A 23,284-nucleotide genomic window follows, 5' to 3' on the forward strand; every position below is an offset into this window, starting at 1 on the left:
GTTACACATGTGGAATGTCTTGACGTCAGCGAAATTGATACATATAATCACGCTACTTTTAACCGTTTCGCTTGAGAGTAGGAATAGTCTATTAAACTCTGATTCCCCGTGTATTCTTGTATTTTTGGTGAAAGGATTTTCCCTTGTCTTGCAATCGAAAGGAGTTCAGAAACGCAAGTACATGAAACGTGCCTTGACATGTTTACATTACTTCACTGATCAGGAAATTCCCATCATACTGAAGCGGGATAAACTACAGATTGCGTGGCAAAAGCAAAAACAGATTTATTAATTCCTTCGCTAGTGGTGGAAAGTAACGTTACTTCAAGGGTTATAATTCCATTTTTCATTTTCTTGGAAATTTTATTTTTAGTTTGATTTATTTAGTTTGATTTATTTTTAGTATTTGCGTTCTTTCATGAAGTTACATGTGCAAGGCCGGAGGTTTCAGATTTAGACCATTACGTCATCAGATATTACGTCATCAGCTGTCACGATTGCAAGTGATGGTGCAATCAGTCGAATACAATCAGTCGAATACATGTTTGTACTTGTTGTCGCTGTTGTCAGTTGGTGCAGATAGTGGTGTTTGGTGGTACGCATTTTAATTAATTTAATTACTATAGCTAGACCCACACCTTGTGCGGCCTAAACTGGAGTGTACTTCTGGTCCTTGGACTTATTATCACAAAGCTAAGACAATCTTTACTCCCCCAGCCTTTAAAAAAATTCATTAAAAATCAAAAATCGTTTCTCACAAAAAAAATCGTTTCTCACAAATCTAATATAATCTTTACTCCCCCAGCCTTTAAAAAATTCATTACAAGTCATTAACCCTTATTATCACAAAGCTAAAATAATTTTTACTCCTCCAGCCTTAAAAAAATTCATTAAAAATCATTAACCCTTATTATCACAAAGCTAATATAATTTTTACTCCCCCAGCCGGGTAAGGCAACTGAAACATATAAAAACAACAAAAATGAAGTCAAGAAGCTGAGGCTCTGTCGAAATCCTACAGTTACATATTTATGATCTACTGTTTGTTATAATAACCCCCTACATTTTGAAATAACCTATTGCTTTCAACAGAACGTCAAAGAAAATAATCCTAGTTAACAAACTTTTCGCCAGAGCCTCGCGAAAAATGATTAGGAGTAAAATTCGTCTTTTGGATAGAAAGGAAGGAGCTGCTTTTCCTCCTTCAATTCATTCAAGCGAGTTTTGAATTCTTTCAAAGCAGCCCTGCAACGACATTCAATAATCTTGGCGGATACTTTCCCTGTCTTCTCGCGCTCAGTCCCCACAATTCTTTCATATCTCCTGGGGTCCACGATCTTGAGCTCACACAGGCCAATGTAATCTCTTAACGTGTTCCGTGCGATGCCAAAGCGTCGCATAGCTTCTGTCAAGGAACAGCGATGTTTCTGTAAAATTCGGAGGACCCCTTTATATCGTTTATGAAAACCTTCCAGATTAGATCCTGATATCGGTAATTCTGAAAGAAAATGGAGTAGTTTAAGTTCAGTCATCGGTGAATGTAACCTTTTTTGTTTCTGAAATAATTTGCAAATGTTTGAAATGTTAAATGGTAATTCTCTGACCCCACAATGGGTTTTGACTACGACATTTTATAAGGAAAATATCAATTCCCAGGGATAAGGTCATGTTTGGTCAACATGTCTTAGGGGTAAAATCAGGGATTGCTATCTCGCTTACGGTTTCCAGGAGAAAAATCTCACGTTTCTAGCTCTCAGGCTATCTTTTTAGGTTGCTTGCGAATAAATATCAATAAAGAAACCACTGTCATTCTGTATTGGTTGTCTAAAGCGATAAGAAAGGAAATCAAGATACCTACAGCTAAAAACTGGTATCTTTAAGGGTAAATTTAAAATGAACGACGAGCAACCCCGTCATTTGCATTAGAGAGTCCTCCCCCTGGGCATGCAAATTCGAGATTCGCATGGAGTTTTGCGCGCGAAATTGTCAATAGGATGCCGGTTCCAAACTAGGATTATGACCCATTTTGCTGTCCTTCGCCAGTTCCCATAAAACACTCTTTCTAGCATATCTCGCGTTGTTTTTAAGATTTTGTAATTTTTGTCTAACTAAAGAGCCCCAATTTGTTTGGGGAAAATTATGACCATATTTTGTTGACAGTAACCTTAATAGCAAGTCAAATACCCGAGGGAAAGTGTCATTGGATTCGACTTGTATATAAATCAGCTATGTTCCAGTTATTGTTCAGTCATGCACACGAACTAACCTTTAGTCTTTTTCTGAGCAAGCTCAGCTCCCTCTTCATCGTCTTCATCGTCTTCATCGTCTTCATCGTCTTCATCGTCTTCATCGTCTTTTGTTTCCTTTCCCCAATTACCGTCCTCCATAGGATCGACCTCCCCCATGTCAGTATCAGACTTTTGGCCATCGTCAGTGTCCACTTCAGTTGCAGCTGATTTTTGTTTACTCTTGCCCTTGCTAACCGACTCTACAAAAAAATATTGCATTTTCAGTTGCCTGTACGATATTATGATCGAATGAAATTATGAAATTATCGATTAAAAATACCTGATACGCTTAACGTTGCCATGTTTTCAACGCATGTTTTTGTATTCGAAAAAGTATATCGAACTTTGGGTCGGATCCATATAAGCGATAAGCGCTTAGTGAGAATTTCACTTTTTTGGGGGCGCGTCACTCAATCAGCGAAATAAAGCCGGCATTATTACAAAATTTGAGTCACAAAACCATTTCATAGTGAATACGCTTCGGCAGAAGCAGTTCAAAGACCACAGAAACATTTTAACGCGAAAGCGCTTGGTCAGAACAGTGTTCGAACTTTCGCGCGCGTGGTACACAAATAATTAGTCCAAAGAAAATCCGCCATTATAACAAACAGCGAATCACTCGAAAGGAAAAATGAAGCCGCCCTTATAATCCACAGCGAAGCGCTTAGCGCTTAGTCAGAATTTCACTTTTTTGTGACGCGTCATTCAATCAGCAAAATAAAGCCGCCATTAGGCACAAAACAATTTCATAGTGAAACCGTTTGGGCAGAATCAGTTTTTTTTTCAGTTGACCACGGAAGCATTTTAACGCGAAAGCGCTTGGTCAAACTTTCGCGCGCGTTGCACAGAAAGACAAAGTTGCAAAAAGTCGGAAAATTTACCAACCCACCCCCTGCTCGTCTATCTTTGTCATCCCCACTGGGCTACCATTTGGAGCAATTTGTCATTATCGATAATATGCCGACTGAATCCGATTTGACTCGAGTATTTTCGTAAGATTGAAAAGAAATTTTCAAATTTCAGCTGTATACACGTGCGTACGTGCGTATGTGGTATCTACACGCCCCTTGAGAATCTCTGTTCTACTCCGCGTCTTCGCATCGTTCACAACGAAGTTGCAGCCTGTGTACATCTCTACTGAATACTCTGTCTTTCTAGTGCGGATACTTTGCGCTCCATTTTGGCGTGCAACCATTCTGCGGTGAAAAGAAAATGCAACATTTGAAGTTTTGAGGAGGAGGGGCATAAGGATTTGCAGTAATCCGGTTTTTGGATTATTTTTAATGCGGTTTTGCAAACAATTTCTTTTAACTTGCGCTTTTGCAGTTTAACAAGACTATGCGGTTTTCGGTTTTCGTGCATAACTGTTTTCAGTAACGCATTCATGCGCGGTTTTGCATTTAGACTTTTCCATGCGGTTTTGCGGTTTTTTGGACAGCCCTTATGACTCCCCCGTTGAGCGATGTTGCAAGGTACGTCCACCCCAGAAACATCGCGCGCAACTTTTTCAAAGTAGAAAGATGGATGTAATAAAATGAAAAGAAATATTTTCCTGTTAAACAACGCCGAATTTCAAAACTTTTGATTTCTTAACAATGTTCACACCTTTTCCCCGCATCCGATTCCTGCTGACGTTCTCCCTTCCCTTTCTAGCGCCTGTCAGCAGGCGAAAATATAGTCGAAGCATCGAAATATAATGATAGTCTGACACCAAACCGCGCCAAATCATGACAAACATGATCCCAGTGCATAATTCAGAGATACTCTCGGACAAATGGGACCAGTAGCGTGGACAATAAACCGTGCAAAAAATGCTACATACCTTCAAGTTCTTTGATGCGTCTTTGCATGGCGGCGATCGTTTCCTGGTATTCCTCCTCCTTCTTTCTGTTGAGTTCTTCCGAGTTTTTCAATTGCTTCATAGCAGCCTGCAGGTCATTCTTGGCTTCTTTGAATTTCTTTTCGGGCACTGTCTTTTCTGGCCTCTTTTGTCCAGTTTTATTGCTTGTCCCACACCTGTAAATACAATAAAATACGAATGTAAGAAATAGGGCCTATTCATAATAGAGTTTATTAGTGGCGATCTATAATTTAGCTCCAATTATAGACTAGTTCCTCTGTTCATAATTCCACACACTGATAAATTTCGATGGAGTCCGGTCATTTCGATACAAAGTCGTTTCGATACTGACAAGTCAAAGTCGATTCGATACGCATGTTAAGTCGACTCGATACAAACTCGCGTTACTTGAAGTCGTACTACAAATGACCAAACAAGCTTTCATTTCGATTGATGGCCATAGCCATCGATATTTTTTTCCAATCATCCATATATTTTACTGCATATACTATTTGCAAACAAAATCTACAATTAGGAATAGTTTGCTTACCATTCATCGTTACTTCCTTTACGTTTCTCACGGGCTGCTTGTGGCGGTGCTGGTTTCGATGTTGAAGTTTCGGTACTTCTGTCCGCCTTTTCGGGGGTCTCCAACGCCAAAACGCTGTTCACTATACTAGAATCATGGCACTCACAATAATTCACCGACACGCCGCAAAACTCGCATCGGTAAGGGCAGTTCATCAGAGTGTGGCCATCCGATAAACCACATATCATACATGTTTTTGTTCGTGAAGCCATAACGCGTTAATGTTCTCGAATACACCTAATGCAGCTGCATCGAATCTTTTTCCGCTGAGAGTTATATATATTTATCCCGTGTCGCTCTTGGGGTCGATATCATGGAGTGTGGGAAAGTGGCTTGTCTCCAAGAAAAATTCTTCTGTATGAATTCTCTCATTATAAAAAAGTGTAAAAGTGACACGGTTTAATTAGTTGCGCACTCTTCAAAGGACTTATCTCCCGCGCTAATTACTTTTTTGCCGCAAACTTGGGTGTTGGATTATGCGAACAAAGAACAGATGCAAAACTTATATACATTTTGCGTTTCCAGGTCGTAGTCAATTTTTCGTGTTATCAGTTTTTCCTCTGGGCCTGCAATACTGGACTTTTTTCATTGTACCTGATTGATTATGAAAATATTCAAAATACGTTTTGGTCATTGGCCTCGATCATGGTACACTAACAATGGGGATTTTTGCGACACGGTTCCCCTCGTCAGCGATCGCTGTTTGTGGTTTTAACTTTGATTAGAACCAAAGTCCTGCACACGCACGTGACGGGCTGTCATGCCGTTGCCGTTAGGAGTTTTGTTCTCAGCACATTCATTCAAAGTGATTCGAATTACATTGTATATCAAAAGCCAAGCTTCCTAAAATGCCCAACTTTTTTAGGGAAGTTCTTTGTCCCCTTATTTTTGCAACAAGCAGTAGAGGAAAACTCCGCCTTATAAATTGGTTGCAAAGGAACAGACTACTGAAAAGAAATGTCAACTGCGGGAATTGTAGGAATGCAATGCGCCTCATTCGCCACCCGCGCAATGGGGACGGATACATTTGGTAAGTAATTTCAATTCCAATTTACATACCGTAAACTGCCGCTTACAAGTCCAGGGCTTATACCTGTTCGCAAGGGGTTTTGGATGGGCTAGTTTATAAATGGATGGGTTATATCCCGATGGACGTATAAGCGGACTAAAAAAAATGTTTCCAAATGAGCAATAAGGCTGTTGATCGAAATATGTTTTTAGTCTACTTCTTTTAAATGAAGCCTTAAAATGCTCAATACTGCTAAAAATTATAATCTTTCCTTTTGTTTTGTAGTGGCCATTTTGAATTTTAAATGCGCCACGCGCTGGTCTGGGAGCGAATTAATTATGCGCGGTCAGATGGTGCTATGTCTGGAACCGAGAAATATTCGGAAACGCTCGGTCGGTCGTAACCTTTATATTTTTGACAAGGGGTGCAACTTCAAGCTTTCATGGTCGTGTGTCTCTGCCAGTTGGGGTACACGGAAGTAGAATCGCATTGTATAACCGGAAGTAAAAGCGAAAGAGCCGGAAGTCGAGGTAAAATCACCGAGGAAGTCCCTAAAGAAACTTAACTCCGAAAAGGCACTTTTAAAAAAAAAGGGAAAGTCGTATTTTTATTATTTTGGTAACAACTTTTCAAGCAACTTCGAAGACAGCTTTCATTAAAAAAAAAAATTCATCGATGATTCTCATATCTGATTCACAACTTTACTCTAGCTTGATATAAAAGAAAGTGTTCAAGTTCAAAATATAAAATAAGCAAATTCTCCAAGTGCTGTGATCGTCGTTCATGTTCCGTTAAAAATGAACAGGAAGAATTCGTCTTCCCCACGTTCACCGTTTTGCATATTGGGTATGACCATGAATCGTTCTGCTGAATAGCTATTGTTCTGTTCATTAAGGCCTTTGTTGAGCGAGAGCTAAACAACAGCAACGAAAACATCGGGAAACAAAAGGCCTAATTATAGCAGAGCAACATCTATGCAGTTGCACGTGCGTTCTTCATTTTTGTACATTTCCCCGCATTCACATGGTTAATTTGTTTCCGTAACAAAATCAAGTAAACTTCCGGAATTGAACAGACCTAATTCCGGAATAATAAAGAGCCAATCAGAACAAAAAATCTTATTCACTTCCGCTTTACACATGTCAATCAAGCATTTGAAATTCTTACTTCCGTGTACCCCAACTGGCCGAAGCATGCGACCAAATCAAAGATTTTGAAACGACGCATCAATATTGCACAGCTAGAAACATTCAGACAAAATAGAGTTGTTCCGCATGAGATGCAAATTTCCACTTTGTTACTGTAGGCATACAAATTAGACCGGCACTTTGTGACTGGCATTCTAGATCACGCCTTATTGTGTTTAAAGACAAAGAACTGCATTGTCTTCAAACACAATTAAGACGTGATCGAGAACGCCGGTCACAAGGTGCCGGTTTAATTTGCATGCCTAAAGTCACAAAGTGGAAATTTGCATCTTGTGCGGAACAACTCTAATAAGTTACAGGATAATTAGTTCAACCTTTGGTCCTTCTGCCTTCAAATTTTTGTTCAATTTGTAGAGATATTTGTCTTCGTATTCATGAGAAATTCGAAGGGACTAAAAAGAGTTTCACCCCTTGTCAAAAATATAAAGGTTACGACCGACCGAGCGTTTCCAAAGATTTCTCGGTTCCAGACATCGCACCATCTGACCGCGCATAATTAATTCGCTCCCAGACCAGCGCGTCGCGCATTTAAAATTCAAAATGGCCAATACAAAACAAAAGGAAAGATTATAATTTTTATTTTTTCCTCAAAAACGATGTGAGGGCTCCCTGTGATATAAATACTCAAACAACGTGATAGAAAAAATTTTATTTGAGAAACTTAAAACGTTCACAAAACGCTTTCGTGTTCTGCAGGGTGTGGTTGAAGTCACTGGAAGCAGAAAACTTGAAAAAGGCCTTGTAATTCTAGGATATTTCATGAATATTGCTATCGAGGAAATTAGAAACAAACCCGTACGACTTTGAAGAACATTCACGTATACGTCTCATATATCGTACCGGCAAGTACTGAACCTCTTTTTTCGGAGAGGGGGGGGGGGGGGGGCGCGTATTTTAAGGGGGCGGTTATTTAAAATTTTAAGCCTTTGGAGGGCCGCAGTAATTCGAATCGAGGCGCTTATTGGAAGCTGGGCTCTAATTAGAGCATTAGCGGTAACCGGATGGGCTTATAAGCGGCAGTTTACGGTATTTTCCCTGCCGACCTGAGCTAAAATTCGATAGCTTTCAACTATTTCAGACCATTTGGGCTTCAAACTCACAACGAACACCCTATTTCAGAACAAAATGGTTAAAAACTATACCCTTGGAACCGAACATACCTATATAGCTTAAACTTTACTTTTCAACAGGAGATGTCACCGTTGTCGACGCTCTTCGTCTGTGAGAGTACATTCGTATTTCTATGGAAGCAAAATTTCAATCGCAAGGCAGTTGCAATTTCTCTGGAAATGGGCGCACAAGTGTTCGCTACGAATGATGGAAATTGAAGGAACGGCCTCACAGAAAGTTTTAGTCAAGTTCGCACGGAAGTGTCGGCAAGTTGCATGGGAAGCATTGCTGCGCCACCCGATTCCACAGTTAGGCGGACCAGGTGTCATTGTGCAGATCGACGAATCAAAGTTTAATCACAAGTCCAAGGTAAGAAAATAGGAAGTATGGCCTTCCAGTGGTTCGAATCACTGTGCTTAAGCCTTAGCCGCCTAACAACTAGTCTACTGCTTACAAAATAAAAATCTCACTCACAGTACTTCTACGCTACTGAACAGTACTGTTCTCGGTCTGAAGCCGGACTGAGCGCGTCGTATCACCTCCGTCACCTCCTATCTTTAATGTACCGTATTTCCAATGATTCTTTTCATAATATTTCATAATATTTTAATTCATGGAGCTGTAATTGTTATTCCTTTGCAGTTTCACAGGGGGCGTCGGCCTCAAAGAGAAAGATGGGTACTGGGGTTGTTTGATACACAGTATGCTCCAGCCCGACCATACCTACAGCTGGTAAGGCGACGCAATGCGGCGACTCTTTTGCGTATTATTCAACGGAAGGTTCAGCCTGGCTCCATAGTGCACACGGACCAGTGGGCGGCATATCGGCAACTCCAGAGAAGACTCGGCTTACAACACGGGGCGGTGAATCATTCTCTACATTTTGTCGATCCAGTAACCGGAGTCCATACACAGAATGCTGAAAGCAACTGGTGTACGGCAAAGGAAAAATTTAAGAAAATGAAGGGAAACACAAACCCTGACTTTCTCATTGAATACCTTCAGGAATTCACGTGGCGAAGGTGGTATGGTGAGCCTCACCCAAATGGATGCTTTCGAAGGCTGCTCGATGACATTGCTGAACAGTATCCCCTTTAAGGGAATCAGTCAATACCATTGTACAACACACAGCAAACAAAGATCGTCTCTTTCTGCTACCATCATCCCACACCCTCAAAGTAGGCTTGGTTCCATACCCCCACCCCGTTGAAAACATTTTTGTTGGTTATTTTACTTGTCAGAATAAATTTTTATTGGTTCAATTGAAACGGTCTCAGAATGTTTGCTATTGAAGAGATACAATTCAGCCAGTTCCTAACCCTAAATCTCTGGTCTCAGACTAAACAATAAAAAAACACAGAAGCTCTTTGGATAGGCTTCCAGCATTGGAAACGACCAAATAAGGTGAAAACTTTAGGGTTATGGTTAGTCAGTAATAAGGCTCAAACGTTTATTAAAGCAGCCCATGAATTTAGTCACAGACAAAATCAGACTTATAATTGATAATAATGATAAATTTCTTTCAAACTTACTGTGTTTAAAATATGAAACGGCAAACATTTTTGGCTAATTGCTTATGTTTTTGTTTTACGCAACCTGAAATTCCATCACGAATGATACGTCGCTCAGAGTCGCTCTTTGCGTCAGTTTGCGTGGTGAAATAGTTACTACACTATTAGTTATAGTGTTACGCACTTTATATATATATTTTTTATGTATTTTTTACAGACACTATTAACAAAAAATATAATGTGTGTTAAAGTAAAGTGAGACTAAAATAGAGCTGCCAAGGTGCGATAATACTTCGGGTGTGTTACTTATGCAGTCGCTATTCCTTTTTGAATTTCAAGGTTTTCTTTGATAGATAGTAGCTTTGAAACTCTAAAAAATCGCCGCGAAGGCTTGTAATTTAGTGCCACGGCAGCCGCAAATTCTCCCTACGCAAATACGCAAGGGCGTACCTGACAGAGTAGAAAAATAATATAAAAATGATATCACAAATAAAAAAGAAGAAAATAAAAGCTAAGCACAATTCGCCTCAGCTCGTTTAATTCCATCTTTCAGTGAAGGTTTTCATGTGTTTCTAAGTGAATTTAAAATTAACCTCTCTAGATGGCTTCAGAGGACTCATAGCCGGCCAATGGTTGAAAATGATATTTCGCAGGCCTCAATGGAAACCAAGATTCTTACTCTGAATTTTAATTAGCCGCCAATATATTTCTAATCCTTTATCAACCAACGTGTGTTGCAGAGCAAAGTTCCACAAATATTTCAAGCCTTAAAACGGCACTTTGCTGATGTTGTTTTCAGTTTAATGTTTGGCAGTAAAACTTTACGTACTTCTCAGCTATTAGCTAATTTTGCAGATCTCATGTTAAAAAACGCTTCATTCTCGGCCGCTGAACAATTCTCAGTAAACTCCATACAGGACTTTACGTCGGACAAAAAAAAAAAAAAGCGATACCGATTGACTACTGACACTCGGCCGATAGACCACTGACACTTCACCGATATTCCACCGACACTTGGCCGATATTTCACCGAGACACGACATTGCCTCTGTCGGTCGAGAGTCGGTCGTCATGTTGACCACCACGCAATTTTTTGTCGGCCGACTGTCGGCCGACTATCGACCGCCATATCGGTCTACTATCGACCGACTGGCGGTCGACTAGCGGTCGACTATCGAGCGACATATCGACCGACCGTCGACCGACATGTCGGTCGACAGATCGGCCGATATGTCGGTCGACACTACCCATAGTAAAATTGATCCAGCTATTCTTCTCCTTGAATAATAAATGATTATTTACTCTTCAGCAAACGCACTTAAATTGCAAAACAAAAAAAAAATCCCTTCTGAACAACAAATGAATAGTATTATTCAAATAATATTTTCCTGTAAGCGTCAGTATTAATATTAATAGTTATTGCTGTTGATGCAAATTTCAAAATAATAGAATAAAGGAGTGAGGAAAATTGTACACACAGTGGGTTCCAAACTGGACATTTTAAGTACAAAACAACAGTACTGAAATGACAAAACCTACTCTGCGGAACGTCATTCCTTACTATTATAATATAAATTTTGAAATAAAAAAACACAAAATACGATCACGAGAAGAATCTTCCTCAACATCTTCTGCCAGTACACTAAAAGGTAAAACAGATAAAGAACACTCGAAATTATTACATTCTGCCAAAGTACACATAAAAGTCACAGTCACATTCAAGTTAGCTCCATTTTATATTAAACATTAATAAACTGTAAGCATCACAAATGCCCCTTTTTTGTGGCTGCTGCACGGTCCTTTTTCCAATTATAATGAACAGGCTACCTAAAGTGCACTTCAGGTTATACCACTTTGTCATTCCTTTCTCACTATCTTATTATCCATATGTCCCTTTAGCAATAATATTAGGCATGCTCCCATTTCCAACAAACAACCCAATACATGACACCAGTGACCAATTAATAATGTACTTCATTTCCTCACGGTCACTAAAATTCTTCTCTGTGTCCTCATTCAATTCTTGAACTGCTGATTTGTAGAGGTCACCATAACTATAAATACAGATATTGCAAACAAAACATAAAAGATAGCTGCTTATTCCCAAATTGCAGCAAGTAGAGGCCAACATTTGTGGTGCAACACTTTGCCCAATGCTAACATTTGATCCACTTATGAAAAGGATTAAGTATTTGACACAATATACATGTAATTATAAACAAAATTATAATACTATTGGACTTTGAAAGGCAAACGTGTTGTTGATAGACACTCCCAAATAATGCACCTATCAATGTTAAGCCAGTGGGGGCAGAGCCCTCATCATCAGAAAACAGTGAAGAGTTCAAGTTGAAATTGCAAGAAAAAATGCCGATAAAAATACCTAATAAACATGAAATGTAACTGATTGCAGGTAAAATAAGTAATTTACCCTTAGACCAGAGCAATGTTCAAATTCCATTAAACAGAAAACGAAGATACAGATACGGTAGATATAAATACATGTAAGATGTCACTTACTTTCCGCATGTCAATTCACTGCACACTGTGCAAAACACAACGTGTCGTCAAAACAGCTAGTCTACCTCAAAAACCAATATGCAGCTTCAAATTGCACCTTTCTTGTCCTCCGGCACATGTCTTCTCTTATTGAAACTCGCCTGAGTTCCGCCTGATGTATCTTGGAATGACCTTCAAGAGAACGGCAAAAATCTCTTATAATTACAACTATAATACTAAACAGTTAATCAACACAACTTACCTTTTGCAATCTTCTAACGGCAACAATTGTCCCACGAAATCAGTGTCGCTGCACGCTTCGTAGCCAGCATTGAATTTAGCTTGCAGCCAGGCGTGAAAAATGCTTTGCTTCACATAAATACGCTTGTGCGTGTTATTCCACTCCTTTAGGTATTCTTTGTGATCCGTTACAGCCTTCCTTTTTCTCCTGGAGTGGACGCCATTTTGAATTTGTCGATTCAACTTGAAAAAAGGTAACCTAACACTTTTCAAGTTTTCATAAGATGCTAGCGCATGCGCTTCTTGCGACAGTTTCCCTTTAACTGATCAAACATGAAGGTCATAAGGAAATGAGAAATGATCTATAAGTGAAAAATGACTTGATTGTGCAATAAATTCTGCTGATATGTACCATAGGAAATGTATTGGAGAACAGTGTGGAGAATATGCATATTAATATATTTAAGGGCTTAAATGGTTGACTGTGCTGAAGGTATTTTTATTTATTTGGCGACATGGGTCTGGGTCCGTGCAACATTTCAGAGGGGCTAAACTGTTTACGTTTTATGTTCTTTCTGCACTTACCAAAAGTTAATAGAAAAACAAAAAAAGAACAATAACCAACAAATACTGGACAATATTGGATATGGCCTGGGAGTAACGCCATAACCCACTTTAATTATAGCTACAGCAAAGGTAATTAATCAAGTGAAGCTATGATCTTCGCAGTTATGAGCACAACTTTTGCAATTGCGTAGAGAAGCCTGAAAAATTCAGGACTTCAACGGCGTTTGAACCCGTGACCTCGCGATTCCAGGGCGACGCTCTAACCAACTGAGCTATGAAGCCACTGACGTTGGCAGCTGGTCATTTGTGGGTTCTAATGGTCCCGTGAGGAATGAATCAATGATGAAATGGTATATGAAATGAATCATATATGAACTGCGGATATGAAATCAAGTGAAGCTATGATCTTCGCAGTTATGAGCGCAATTTTTGCAATTGCGTAGAGAAGCCTGAAAAATTCAGGACTTAACTGCGAAGATCATAGCTTCACTTGATTTCATATCCGCAGTTCATACAGTACTGTGCAAAAGTAATGAGAGCGAAATTCGTCGAATTTCGTGCTTTGTTCTCAACGAAATTTCGGCGAAATTTCGTCGAACTTTTGCTTTGGAGACATGCGAAATTTCCTGTAGGTTGAGCGAAATTTCACCGAATTTTCGCTCAGGAGAAGTGCGAAATTTCGTTTTGCTTTGCCGAATCTTGGCTCTGGAGGTGTGTGAAATTTCGAAAGAAGAGACGAAATTTCGTTCAAAATGCGTACGAAATTTCGAAAGGTGAGACGAATCTTTCAAAATGCGTGCGAAATTTCGTTTCGCCAGAGAGAGCTACAGTAAGTTTCGACGTTGGTAGTGTGATGGCTGCCCTGATCTTGGCCTACAGATGTAGGTCTTGAACATAAATACGCATGTATCATATCATGTTTCGCAGTTTTCGAATTGTCGTTACACATCTCGCAAGTGACTTGCCGACGCGTGCGAAACAAAGAACTTTTCATTAACGTAAAAAATAACTAAACGTGAGCAGCGCGCCATAGAAACTTTGATAAACAATTATATTGCTAAAGAAAGAGCATTTTACTGTTTGAATGAACAATTTGTGTAAAATATAACCGACGAAATTCGCTCTCATTACTTTTGCACAGTACTGTATATGATTCATTTCATATACCATTTCATCAAAGGTAATTAAACTAAAGCTATATGTAAGCTTACCAAGGGTGGCCAGAGAAAACCTGCCCCAAAAATCCCCGTTGGGAAAAAAGGACAGGAAATCTGGGACGGGCCAGGCACATGCTACGCCCCCTGCCAGGACTCTACATATTAAATAGGTTACTCATAATTAAAAAGCCAGCAAAAACGAATATGTAATTCCGATTAAACAATCGCCTACGAATACTGGAAAAAATAAAATGACAATGATAAATATATATATGAATATCATAGACACTAAATTGAAAGTTCCTTAGATACGGCTAAACGTTCGTTAAGACCACGCTTAATATATCTATGCTTAGTGGACTCACACCTCCAACCAGCATGAATATCTAACAAGTCACCAGCTATTTTCCTACAAGCTGGATTAGAAGCCGTGCCAGACCTCATACTATGTGTGCCGTACTTAGAAATATCCTTAACAAATGGCTTAATATGCTTCTTAAATTCTTCCCTTAAAGTGGAAACAGAAACACCCAAACTAGAATGAAAATACTCCTTAGACCTAGCTTTGACAATTCTGCGAACTAATGGGAACGCAGAGGAAGACTGTGGCAAAAGCTTGATCAACTGCTCGGTCACAGCTAGAGGACAAGTAACCTTGCCGGTTCGAGCGAGAAAAGCAGTGTGGCCTTCCCGATACTGGTCGTTTTTGCGCTGAGGCACATAAACTGACATATGATCATTACAAATAGAGACATCACGAAGTGCTATATTCCGAATCTCATCAATGCGAAAAAAGCCTGCAAAACCAACTCAAAAGAATAAATAAAAAACAAAGATCGCAAAGTGAAGCGCCTGAGGCAAAATGCGTAGCAATCGCCTGTACGGTGCTAACCGACAGTGGCTCCTTAGGCTGAACAGGTCAGGCAAGCCTTCTTTTGGCGCCTTCTAAAGCAAACTTTACTAAAGGATGGCTAACAGGACAAGCCTCAATACTGGCCATTGCGTGGCCCCACTTAATAGCATAAACAGCAGATTCTATAAAGGATACACCAATGCTATTCTCAGAAAAACGCTTAGCTAGCTCAGAGATAAACAATGCGATATGCAAAGGCTTTGCCAGAATAACGGGAACACCAAACTTTGACAGAGCCCACTCACGCCACCGTAACCAGCCAGACTTGTACTTCAGCACCGTGGACGGAGCCTTGGCATTTAATTGCAGATGTCACTCAAAGAAGAATCGGACAATGAGGCTGCTTCAAACCAAATCCGGGAACTCAGCACATCTGAAAGAAAAGAAAATATCATGAAAATCAAACAATTACTTTGCTAAGACCAATTACAGCAAAAAATACTGATGTAGGCACAAAACATGCGCAACGAGACCACGTTGACTCAAAGCACATCAAATAAGGCTCAAACTATGCCAATCAGGCTCAAAATATGCCAATTCAGGATCAACATATGTCAAATCAGCCTCAAAACACTATCCGTGATGGTACCAAAAACTCACCCAAAATCCACACGCAAAGTCAACATTCTGAATTTTGGGCAACAGTGAAAAACGGACAGGTGAGACTTATAGATTTGCCTCTGAGCTCGGCCCTCCAAAGTAAGATCCTTTATGGCGGGAAGCACAAAAACCTCCCTGACGAATGACTTGAACCGTGAGGGTCCATCACGTAAGAGGGGCCAAAAATAAACCGACAGCCATTCAGGAATAATCAAGGTCCCGCGACCAGAACAAACCGTGAGAACTTGAACGGTGTCCACGACAAGACCCACCAGAGGGCAAACCCAGTTATTCTCTCCACTCCAATCCTGCATCAGTGCATCGAGAACGCTGCAACCAGGGGAAGCAAACTTGGAGTTCAAACGCGGAAGCTGAGCATTATAATAGGAAGCGAAACGGTCAATCCTGTGGGGACCCCATTTGGCATCTACGAGTCGAAACACAGAGGGATTAACACGCCAATCATCCTTGTCAACAAACCGGCTCAAAAGATCAGCAATCTGGTTGAGTGACCTTGGAATCCAGTGCGCTTCCAAGGCAATACCATTTGAAAAACAAAAACGAAAAATGTAAAATGCTTAGAGCCACCGACTGAAGATAGACCTTAGAGCTACCAAGGGAAACTATCCTGGTGGCACTCTGATTGTCGGTAAAAATCTTAACCCTCTTGCGCTTGAGGTGCTCAAACCTTCTTTGGGACTAAGCCAAGAGGTGAAATCCAGAAGAGAGACAAAGGAGGGGATTGAAAAGGACCTGCCAATCTATGGGCTTCTAACTCTTTTTGGAGCTTAGCATCAACAGCTTCTGGGTTATCTAGAGCTGGCGTTCAATTTATAGCTGTTCTAAATTTACGCTCACCTTGAAAGTGAACCGGAAAACCTTCAGTAAAACCAAGTAACAAAAATTCAACAGTGGAAGGGGTGTAACCCTCTAGGAGAAAACCTAATCTCTCAACTTTTACTGGAGTTGGGAGGCTGGGATGCCGATGGGGAGGACTTGGCAGGTCGGGGCAAAATCTGCCTTTCCTTTTGGTGGATGAGCTGAGTTTTGGAGTGGTCGACGCAGGGAAACTTGTGACTTAAGCCACAACTCGCCATGGATTCGATCCCATGGAAGAGAGCCGCATGGTGTGCCTGCTTCAGAAAACGAAAATTCTCGTCATAAAATTTCCAGTTGTGGCCCCTCCCAGCCAAGTCCTGAATTATCTCCCCATATTTCATGAGGGCGGGGGCCTCATGAGGGAATTGTTTTGTGTTAGCCCCCACAAAAACGTGAGAACTGCTTAACCACGTTTCAATTGTTGTAACCTTTTTGTGCTTAGCCAATGGTTCAAGGCAAAGAGATGGGGTAAAACCGCTGTCTGAATTATTAATGGTTATTTGATATTGATCCACAAACACAGGGTTGACAAGTAGTGAACCAAAGTCTACATATTCATCCTTCCAAATTTTTACCCGAATTTTTTCTGATAGACAGGCATCCACTGATAAGCTCACGGATTGAAACAACTGATCTGGCCAACAGGGGAACTGACTGGAACCTCCTGTAGAGTTGATAGTGCTGCAGGAGACGGATTGCTGGAAACCTCAGCAGGAGATAAACGACGAGAAACCTCATCCGCAACTCGGGTTTTTAGGGTCTCCATAAACTGTGCGGATAACATAGATTGCACAGACTCATTTGAATGGGTAGGTACAGCAGGATCGGATGATAGTGCGATAGCCTCAACTTGTGTGGACCATTTTGTCCTGGCAGGAACAGCCTGAACCGCCGCACTGCTGGCTTGGACACTAGCTCGAGGGCTGCTACGTTTGTGGGGGCAGTTGAGGTAGCTGTATTGCAACTGGATTTGGCTTTTGGCATGATAACAATCTGCAACCCAAAAAGAAAAAAGGAAACCCAGCATACAGAAAGACTATTATTAAACTAGATGACATCAAAAGGGGACATTAGGTAAGAAAATTAAGTCGACGCGTTGGTTGACCCATGATGCCAGAAAAGAAAAACAAAGCTAGCATAACTACATATGACTAGCCAGAAGCCAGCATAACTACCGGTACATATGCCTGGCCACAAAAGAACAAAGCTAGGATAACTACATATCACTAGCCACAAGCCAGCATAAATACATATGACTGGCCATAAAAGAAAAAAGCTAGAATAACTACATATCACTGGCCACAAGCCAGCATAACTGCATATGCATGGCTATGAAATTAATAAAGCTAGGATAACTACATACCACTAGCCAAAAGCCAGCATAACTACGTGTGACTGGCCGAAAATAACAGTACAAACAAGAGATTAAAATGAATAGATCACAATAAAAGATCAAACATAGGAGGACCTAACACATTAATATGGCAATAACAACAACTTTGCAAATAAAGAAGGTTGAATTCCTCCTGAAGGACATAAAAGCCAGTAAAAAGTCCAAGAATAAGAACCAGAAATCCTTACGAATATTATCACCCCTGACTAAAAACCCTTGTAAAAACAATGGGTCAATGCTTCTGGAGAAGACCAACAGCTTTGAGGACAGTGCCTCGATAACTGTGTTAAAGTAAATACTGACCAAATGGATTCAAGAGAACCCTGTCCTCTAAATAGAAATCTCTATGGGGATTATTTAACTCAGGGTGACGCCAACAAAAAATATTCGGTAAATCAGCCAGAACAACACTAACATACTGGTTCAGAACCGTTGCGTTATGCCAAAACAACATGGCACGCAGGAAGAAAATGCCTCGTGGGATGACATAACAGATGGCAATTGCGCGAACTGAAAAATCACTCTGAAACAGACGCACCAGATCTTCGATAGCAGAGCCAACCTTCTCTGGTGGAAGTTTCGAATGATCGTTAGTACCTATTTCTAAGATAACAATATCTGGAGAGAGGTCCCTGACCATGTGAAGGTCATTCGCTTGTGGCGTCTGCACAGTTCGTCTGGCAACGCCATGCAAATGAACCGAGGCAGTCCCTAAAAGATTGAAATCGCAAGACGCTCTGGAATCAAAACCCTGATGTAAGTCGCATTTTAGCCTTTTTACGAAAGAATGGCCTAGAACAAGTGCGGTTGGAACAACTTCAGACATGGCCACAGGGCCAAGCAAAGGAAGTAAGCTTTACTGCCGGAAGTCGAACCGCCTGGGGCAGCTTCAAATATCTCGACGGATCATGATGATCCGATCAGATTGTGACGAGCTGTCATTTGAAAAGTTGACCCGACTTTTGCAAGTGTAAGGTGGTGAGAGAAAGAAAAACTTCGACGAGCAAAGGAGGCTGTGCGGCTCAGAAATGTTGTATGCTTCGTTCTCAAAGAGTAGTGACTAAAATACTGATATACACGTAGAAAACTATAGACGTTGACAAGAACAGCATTCATAAATGTTGCGAATATGTGTCCTTGATACCCTGACGTGCTGTTCAGAAACAGCAATAATGACTGACTGTAGTAGCGCTCCGAAATGTTGAATGCTGTGTTCTTAAAGCGTCTCGAAATCGCTGTACACTTCCTCAAAACATATAGTGACTAAAATATCGATATACACATAGAAAATTATAAACATCGACCACAACAGCAATCACAAACGTTGTGAATGTGTCCTTAATACCTTGACAACATGCTGTTCAGAAACAGAAAAAATGACTGACTGTAGTAGCGCTCCGAAATGTTGAATGCCTCGTTCTTAAAGCGTAGCGATGGAAGTGTCAGGTGGTGAGAGAACGAAAAACTTCAATGAACAAAGGAGGCTGTGCTGCTCAAAAATGTTAAATGCTTCGTTCTCAAAGAGTAGCGACAAAAATATAGATATACGCTTAGAAAATTATTAACATCGACCAGAACTGCATTCACAAATGTTGTGAATGTGTCGTTAATACCCTGACAACATGCTGTTCAGAAACAGAAAAAATGACTGACTGTAATAGCGCTCTGAAATGTTGAATGTTTCGTTCTTCGTTTTCAGCATTCATGCTTCGTTCTTAAAGCGTAGCGAAATCGCCGCACACTTCCTCAAAACATCCAAGCATAGCGAAAATTTGCTGCAAGCTTCGTAAAAGCAACCAAAAATGGTGAATGGTTCGTTCGTTCATGGCGTAGCGAAATTAATACCCAGACAACATGCTGTTCAGAAACAGAAATAATGATTGACTGTAATAGCTCTGTAATAGCGTGCATGGACAATAATATATGTCACTATAAATAACAGAAATAGAGTAGAATTTTTCGTTCTTAGAGGAAATAATATCCTACCTACAATTGTACGCCGTCGGCTATAGAGGATGTGTGGAAGACCGATTAGAATAGAACTCACTGTTGTTGAAAGCATCGTTTTGACGTTTTGAAAGCGTTTGTACCAAAATTTTCAATTTTCATACTTGGTCACGACTTTAGAACGTGTGGTGGCCCCTAAAGGAGCCGTTTTTTGGGGGGAATTCGGCGATCAGTGTCTTGCCTGTCCTGGCGGGTCATGTGGAAGACCATCCAGGTACAGATACTTCAGATAATCAAGGTCGTAGTAGAACCAGACGTGTATCTGCGTTATTGAAGATAAAATCTAGTTGTCTTGCCCGTTTCGCCGCCAACTGTTTGTCACTCCAAAACTGGGACAGCATTATCCACCGCCTGAAGAGATACGGAGAACAGCCATTCCTGAGGAAAAACAAGCTCAATTTAAATGCCATGCGATCTCGAATTGGCTTTCTCGAAAATGTCATCTTCATTTCTTGAGGCCAAACTGACAATGGATAAAAAGCGTCTCCATTGATAGTTTGGAATAATTTCAGCCTCCCCTGGCTGATTTCTGCTCTGGAAAGGAAGGACAAAGTTGATCGATATTCAGATAACGTTGCCATGATCACTATCTAATAGTGAATGATAAGGCCGCCTGCTTGCGAGAAACATCTCGCAAATTAGTCCCCTTGGGTAATAAGGCGTAACATTGCTTATCAAATCGCATCTTTTTCATTTTGTTTGTTGCACCATCTTCAATAAGCTTTGTCTTGAATTGGTCACTTTCTGTTGTTCAGACTTTGTGGTTCTAAGGCGAATTTCTTTGAAGAGACTTTCACACCTGAATTTGACGCAAGTGGTAGATGCAAAATGCCTTATTGAGATTACTTGGCTTTCCATACACTGTTGAAGGTTGCCATTTTCATTTCTTGAGGCCAAGCATACAATGGAAAGAACGCATTTCTAGCGATTGACTGAAATAAATCAGTTGCTTCCAGCTGACTTCTGTTTAGAAAGGAAGCATATAGGACCTATAGATCGATAATTTGATAATGTTGCCATGATGCCTTTTTCATGGTAAATGCCAGGGCCAATTGCTTCTAAGCAACACAAAGGAAATTTGTGCCTTACTTAAGAGCGACTGCCTATAAATATGGACCAAACAACGGCACCAGTCGAAAATTTGATTTCGCTAATTTTTTGCCCATAGATTGGCCCTAGTTAGAAAACAAACGGACCATAGTTAGTTTTCATTAACACAGCCTTTTTTGGAAGAAATTTGCGAAAAATGATTTTGCCCCGAATGAGCTCAAAATGTACTTCTGGTTATGCTGAAGTTTCTGAATATTTGATTGCTTCGCGTGCCGCACAACAGCTACTTGAGAATCTATCAAGGGCTTATATATTCAGGTCTTCACTGTATGACTGGGTGAAAAATAAAATAAATCGAGGTTTCGTTTAAGCCCGAAACGAGATCGCACAGAAACGCAAACTATTAGGTGATGCAAACGAATTATAGCACCAAAATATCGCCACATTTTTTTATGGGCTATAACTTTAAATGCCGTAAAAACACTTTATAGGGGTTAACTATACACCCACGTGTTTAAAAATCAAAAAATATCTCTGGGCAAATTGTTTTAAGTCGCCCGCCTTGGCCTGTGTTTCTCGTCAATTTTTCCCTGAATCCGCCGTGGGAATGTAAAAAATTGCGTGACGTGGGCGGTAACCCTGAATACATATTAAATTCATTTCCAACAAACCGCAGATGGCTATCTTAGAACATTTGGGTGAAAAAAGAAAAACATTATGAACCACTTTTAACTTTAATATTTTGAAAGGCATCGCTTTAGAAATTTCGGGCATTAAAAACGCCAATTAAAAGCAATTTACTTGGTGTTCGGGTGTCACTGCTATGTCATTTTAAGCTGTCGTTCTTTCTTGGATTATTTTAATTACAAGAACGAATTCTACTGGTAGAAAGAAAATCGTTCTAAGTTCATTTGTTAAGCGTAATAACAAGTTGATATTGTTGGTTTGTAGCATTACGTGATCTGAAGGAACACTGCACTGATTGAATTTGTATTTGTTGATTTCCACGGATTGATTCTCGGTTAAACGTTTTGTTTGTACCAGTCACCTTGTCGGCATTTGGCGCCTTTTCTTCTTCTAAAAAGTTGGGGAAAGTAAATGCAAAAAGAAGCTACCTAAAACTCGACAAATCTTAAAAGTTTAAATCATAAATAAGAGACCTCAACAGTGCCTGTATCTCGGTAAGCTATTAATTTGAACAATTACTATGCTGGACGGATTGCTTAATTTCCAGGTTACGCACATACTTTACATATAGTTTAAAGGCGCATGTACACGACAGAAAAATTTGGGTCCGGACCCGTCAAAAAAGCGGTACGGACACATAACTTTTGCAAGGAAATACTGCAGTTTCTGCAGGGCCGTAGGCTCCTATGGTCCTGTGGAAACTCCAGTATTTCTTTAATAATGTTATGAGTCCGTACCACTTTTTTCGACGGGTCCGGACTCAACTGTTTCTGTAGTGTAAATGCGCCTTAATACGCATTGTGCGCGAATGTTTCTTTTCAAACAACTGAAATGCTCAATAATAATATCTTGACGAGTATTTTATTCTTCAGTCTTAAAATGATCGTTTTTGGCGGCCACCGGCTATTTTGGCTAATTGCTTGATCAAATTATACATATTTCATTTAATTCGCTCAGTCCATGACCAACTTCCACAAACAAAACAAGATGGATGTTTGCTGTTCATTTAAGTCACTAGTTGGTGGGCAGTGTTCCTTTGATCGAAGAGACAGAAGTCAGTCTATAGAGGTAGTTCCACTACTATCATGTAGGAAAGATATAACGCGGCACAAGTCACTCTGGCAATTCCAAGATGTGAAGAATGGAGTAGACCTAATTCTTGCGCGTGCTGCGATCTTTACCATGCCACAAAATGTCAATACCATGACAATTTGTCCATCACATCGTTCATCCCTTGGTCTTGGTTGGACAAGGGGAACTGACAGGTGTAGGGTCCCTCCAGAGATCTCAGAGCATATTAAAGTCAGAAGGAAATGGCCTAAAGCCGACTAGGGGATAAACAAAACCTTTTCCCAGTTTATCATGCAAAGAACGGGACATCTGGTTCACGTCGGATCAGGTAGATATTTTGACGTCCCACTCGTGTTAATATTCTTTACTTGTATGCAAAAAGTTTGACCAACTTCTGATTCTTTCAGGAATGTGCAGAAAGTGCAGGGAAATTTTGTGTTTATTTACTGAAGAAGAAAAGCTGCCGAAATTGTCGGAAGAGAAACCGGTCCCAGTTGTCACTGCTGATGACGACGATGTTGTAATTACCACAATGAAAGAGTTGACATTGGTGAGGAGGATAGTCATAAGCCATTCGCCACTCTAAAAGTGTCTTTTTCTTTCGGGGGGGGGGGGGGGGAGGATGTAATGAAAAAGTATCGAAGAATACAATTTTTTCTGAAATAC

General features: G+C 40.4%; 2 protein-coding genes, 1 long non-coding RNA gene and 1 pseudogene across 3 annotated transcripts; 1 reads left to right on the plus strand and 3 right to left on the minus strand.

Moving 5' to 3' along the window:
- Window positions 1–1,151: 1,151 nt before the first annotated feature.
- LOC138040549 (uncharacterized) lies at window positions 1,152–4,315 on the minus strand. The gene is made up of 3 exons (XM_068886251.1): window positions 4,111–4,315; window positions 2,267–2,488; window positions 1,152–1,498 (listed from the first exon to the last, which is right to left on the minus strand). Exons 1-3 carry the CDS (start codon window positions 4,208–4,210, stop codon window positions 1,152–1,154), a joined length of 669 nt encoding a protein of 222 aa, XP_068742352.1. The 5' UTR covers window positions 4,211–4,315.
- Window positions 4,316–4,628: 313 nt separating this feature from the next.
- On the plus strand, window positions 4,629–9,142 carry LOC138041456 (uncharacterized). The gene is made up of 3 exons (XM_068887208.1): window positions 4,629–5,747; window positions 8,125–8,413; window positions 8,687–9,142. The coding sequence occupies exons 1-3, from the start codon at window positions 5,566–5,568 to the stop codon at window positions 9,140–9,142; spliced, it is 927 nt and encodes a 308-aa protein (XP_068743309.1). The 5' UTR covers window positions 4,629–5,565.
- Window positions 9,143–9,263: 121 nt separating this feature from the next.
- Window positions 9,264–12,534, minus strand: LOC138041457 (uncharacterized). Its single transcript, XR_011130832.1, has 3 exons — window positions 12,317–12,534; window positions 12,076–12,246; window positions 9,264–11,197 (listed from the first exon to the last, which is right to left on the minus strand). It is a non-coding gene; the product is annotated as an uncharacterized lncRNA (long non-coding RNA).
- Window positions 12,535–14,306: 1,772 nt separating this feature from the next.
- On the minus strand, window positions 14,307–15,018 carry LOC138041808 (integrase/recombinase xerD homolog; annotated as a pseudogene).
- Window positions 15,019–23,284: the final 8,266 nt, after the last annotated feature.

This window comes from Montipora capricornis, chromosome 3 (genome assembly GCF_036669925.1).
Source record: "Montipora capricornis isolate CH-2021 chromosome 3, ASM3666992v2, whole genome shotgun sequence".
Classification (NCBI taxonomy): Eukaryota; Metazoa; Cnidaria; class Anthozoa; order Scleractinia; family Acroporidae; genus Montipora; species Montipora capricornis.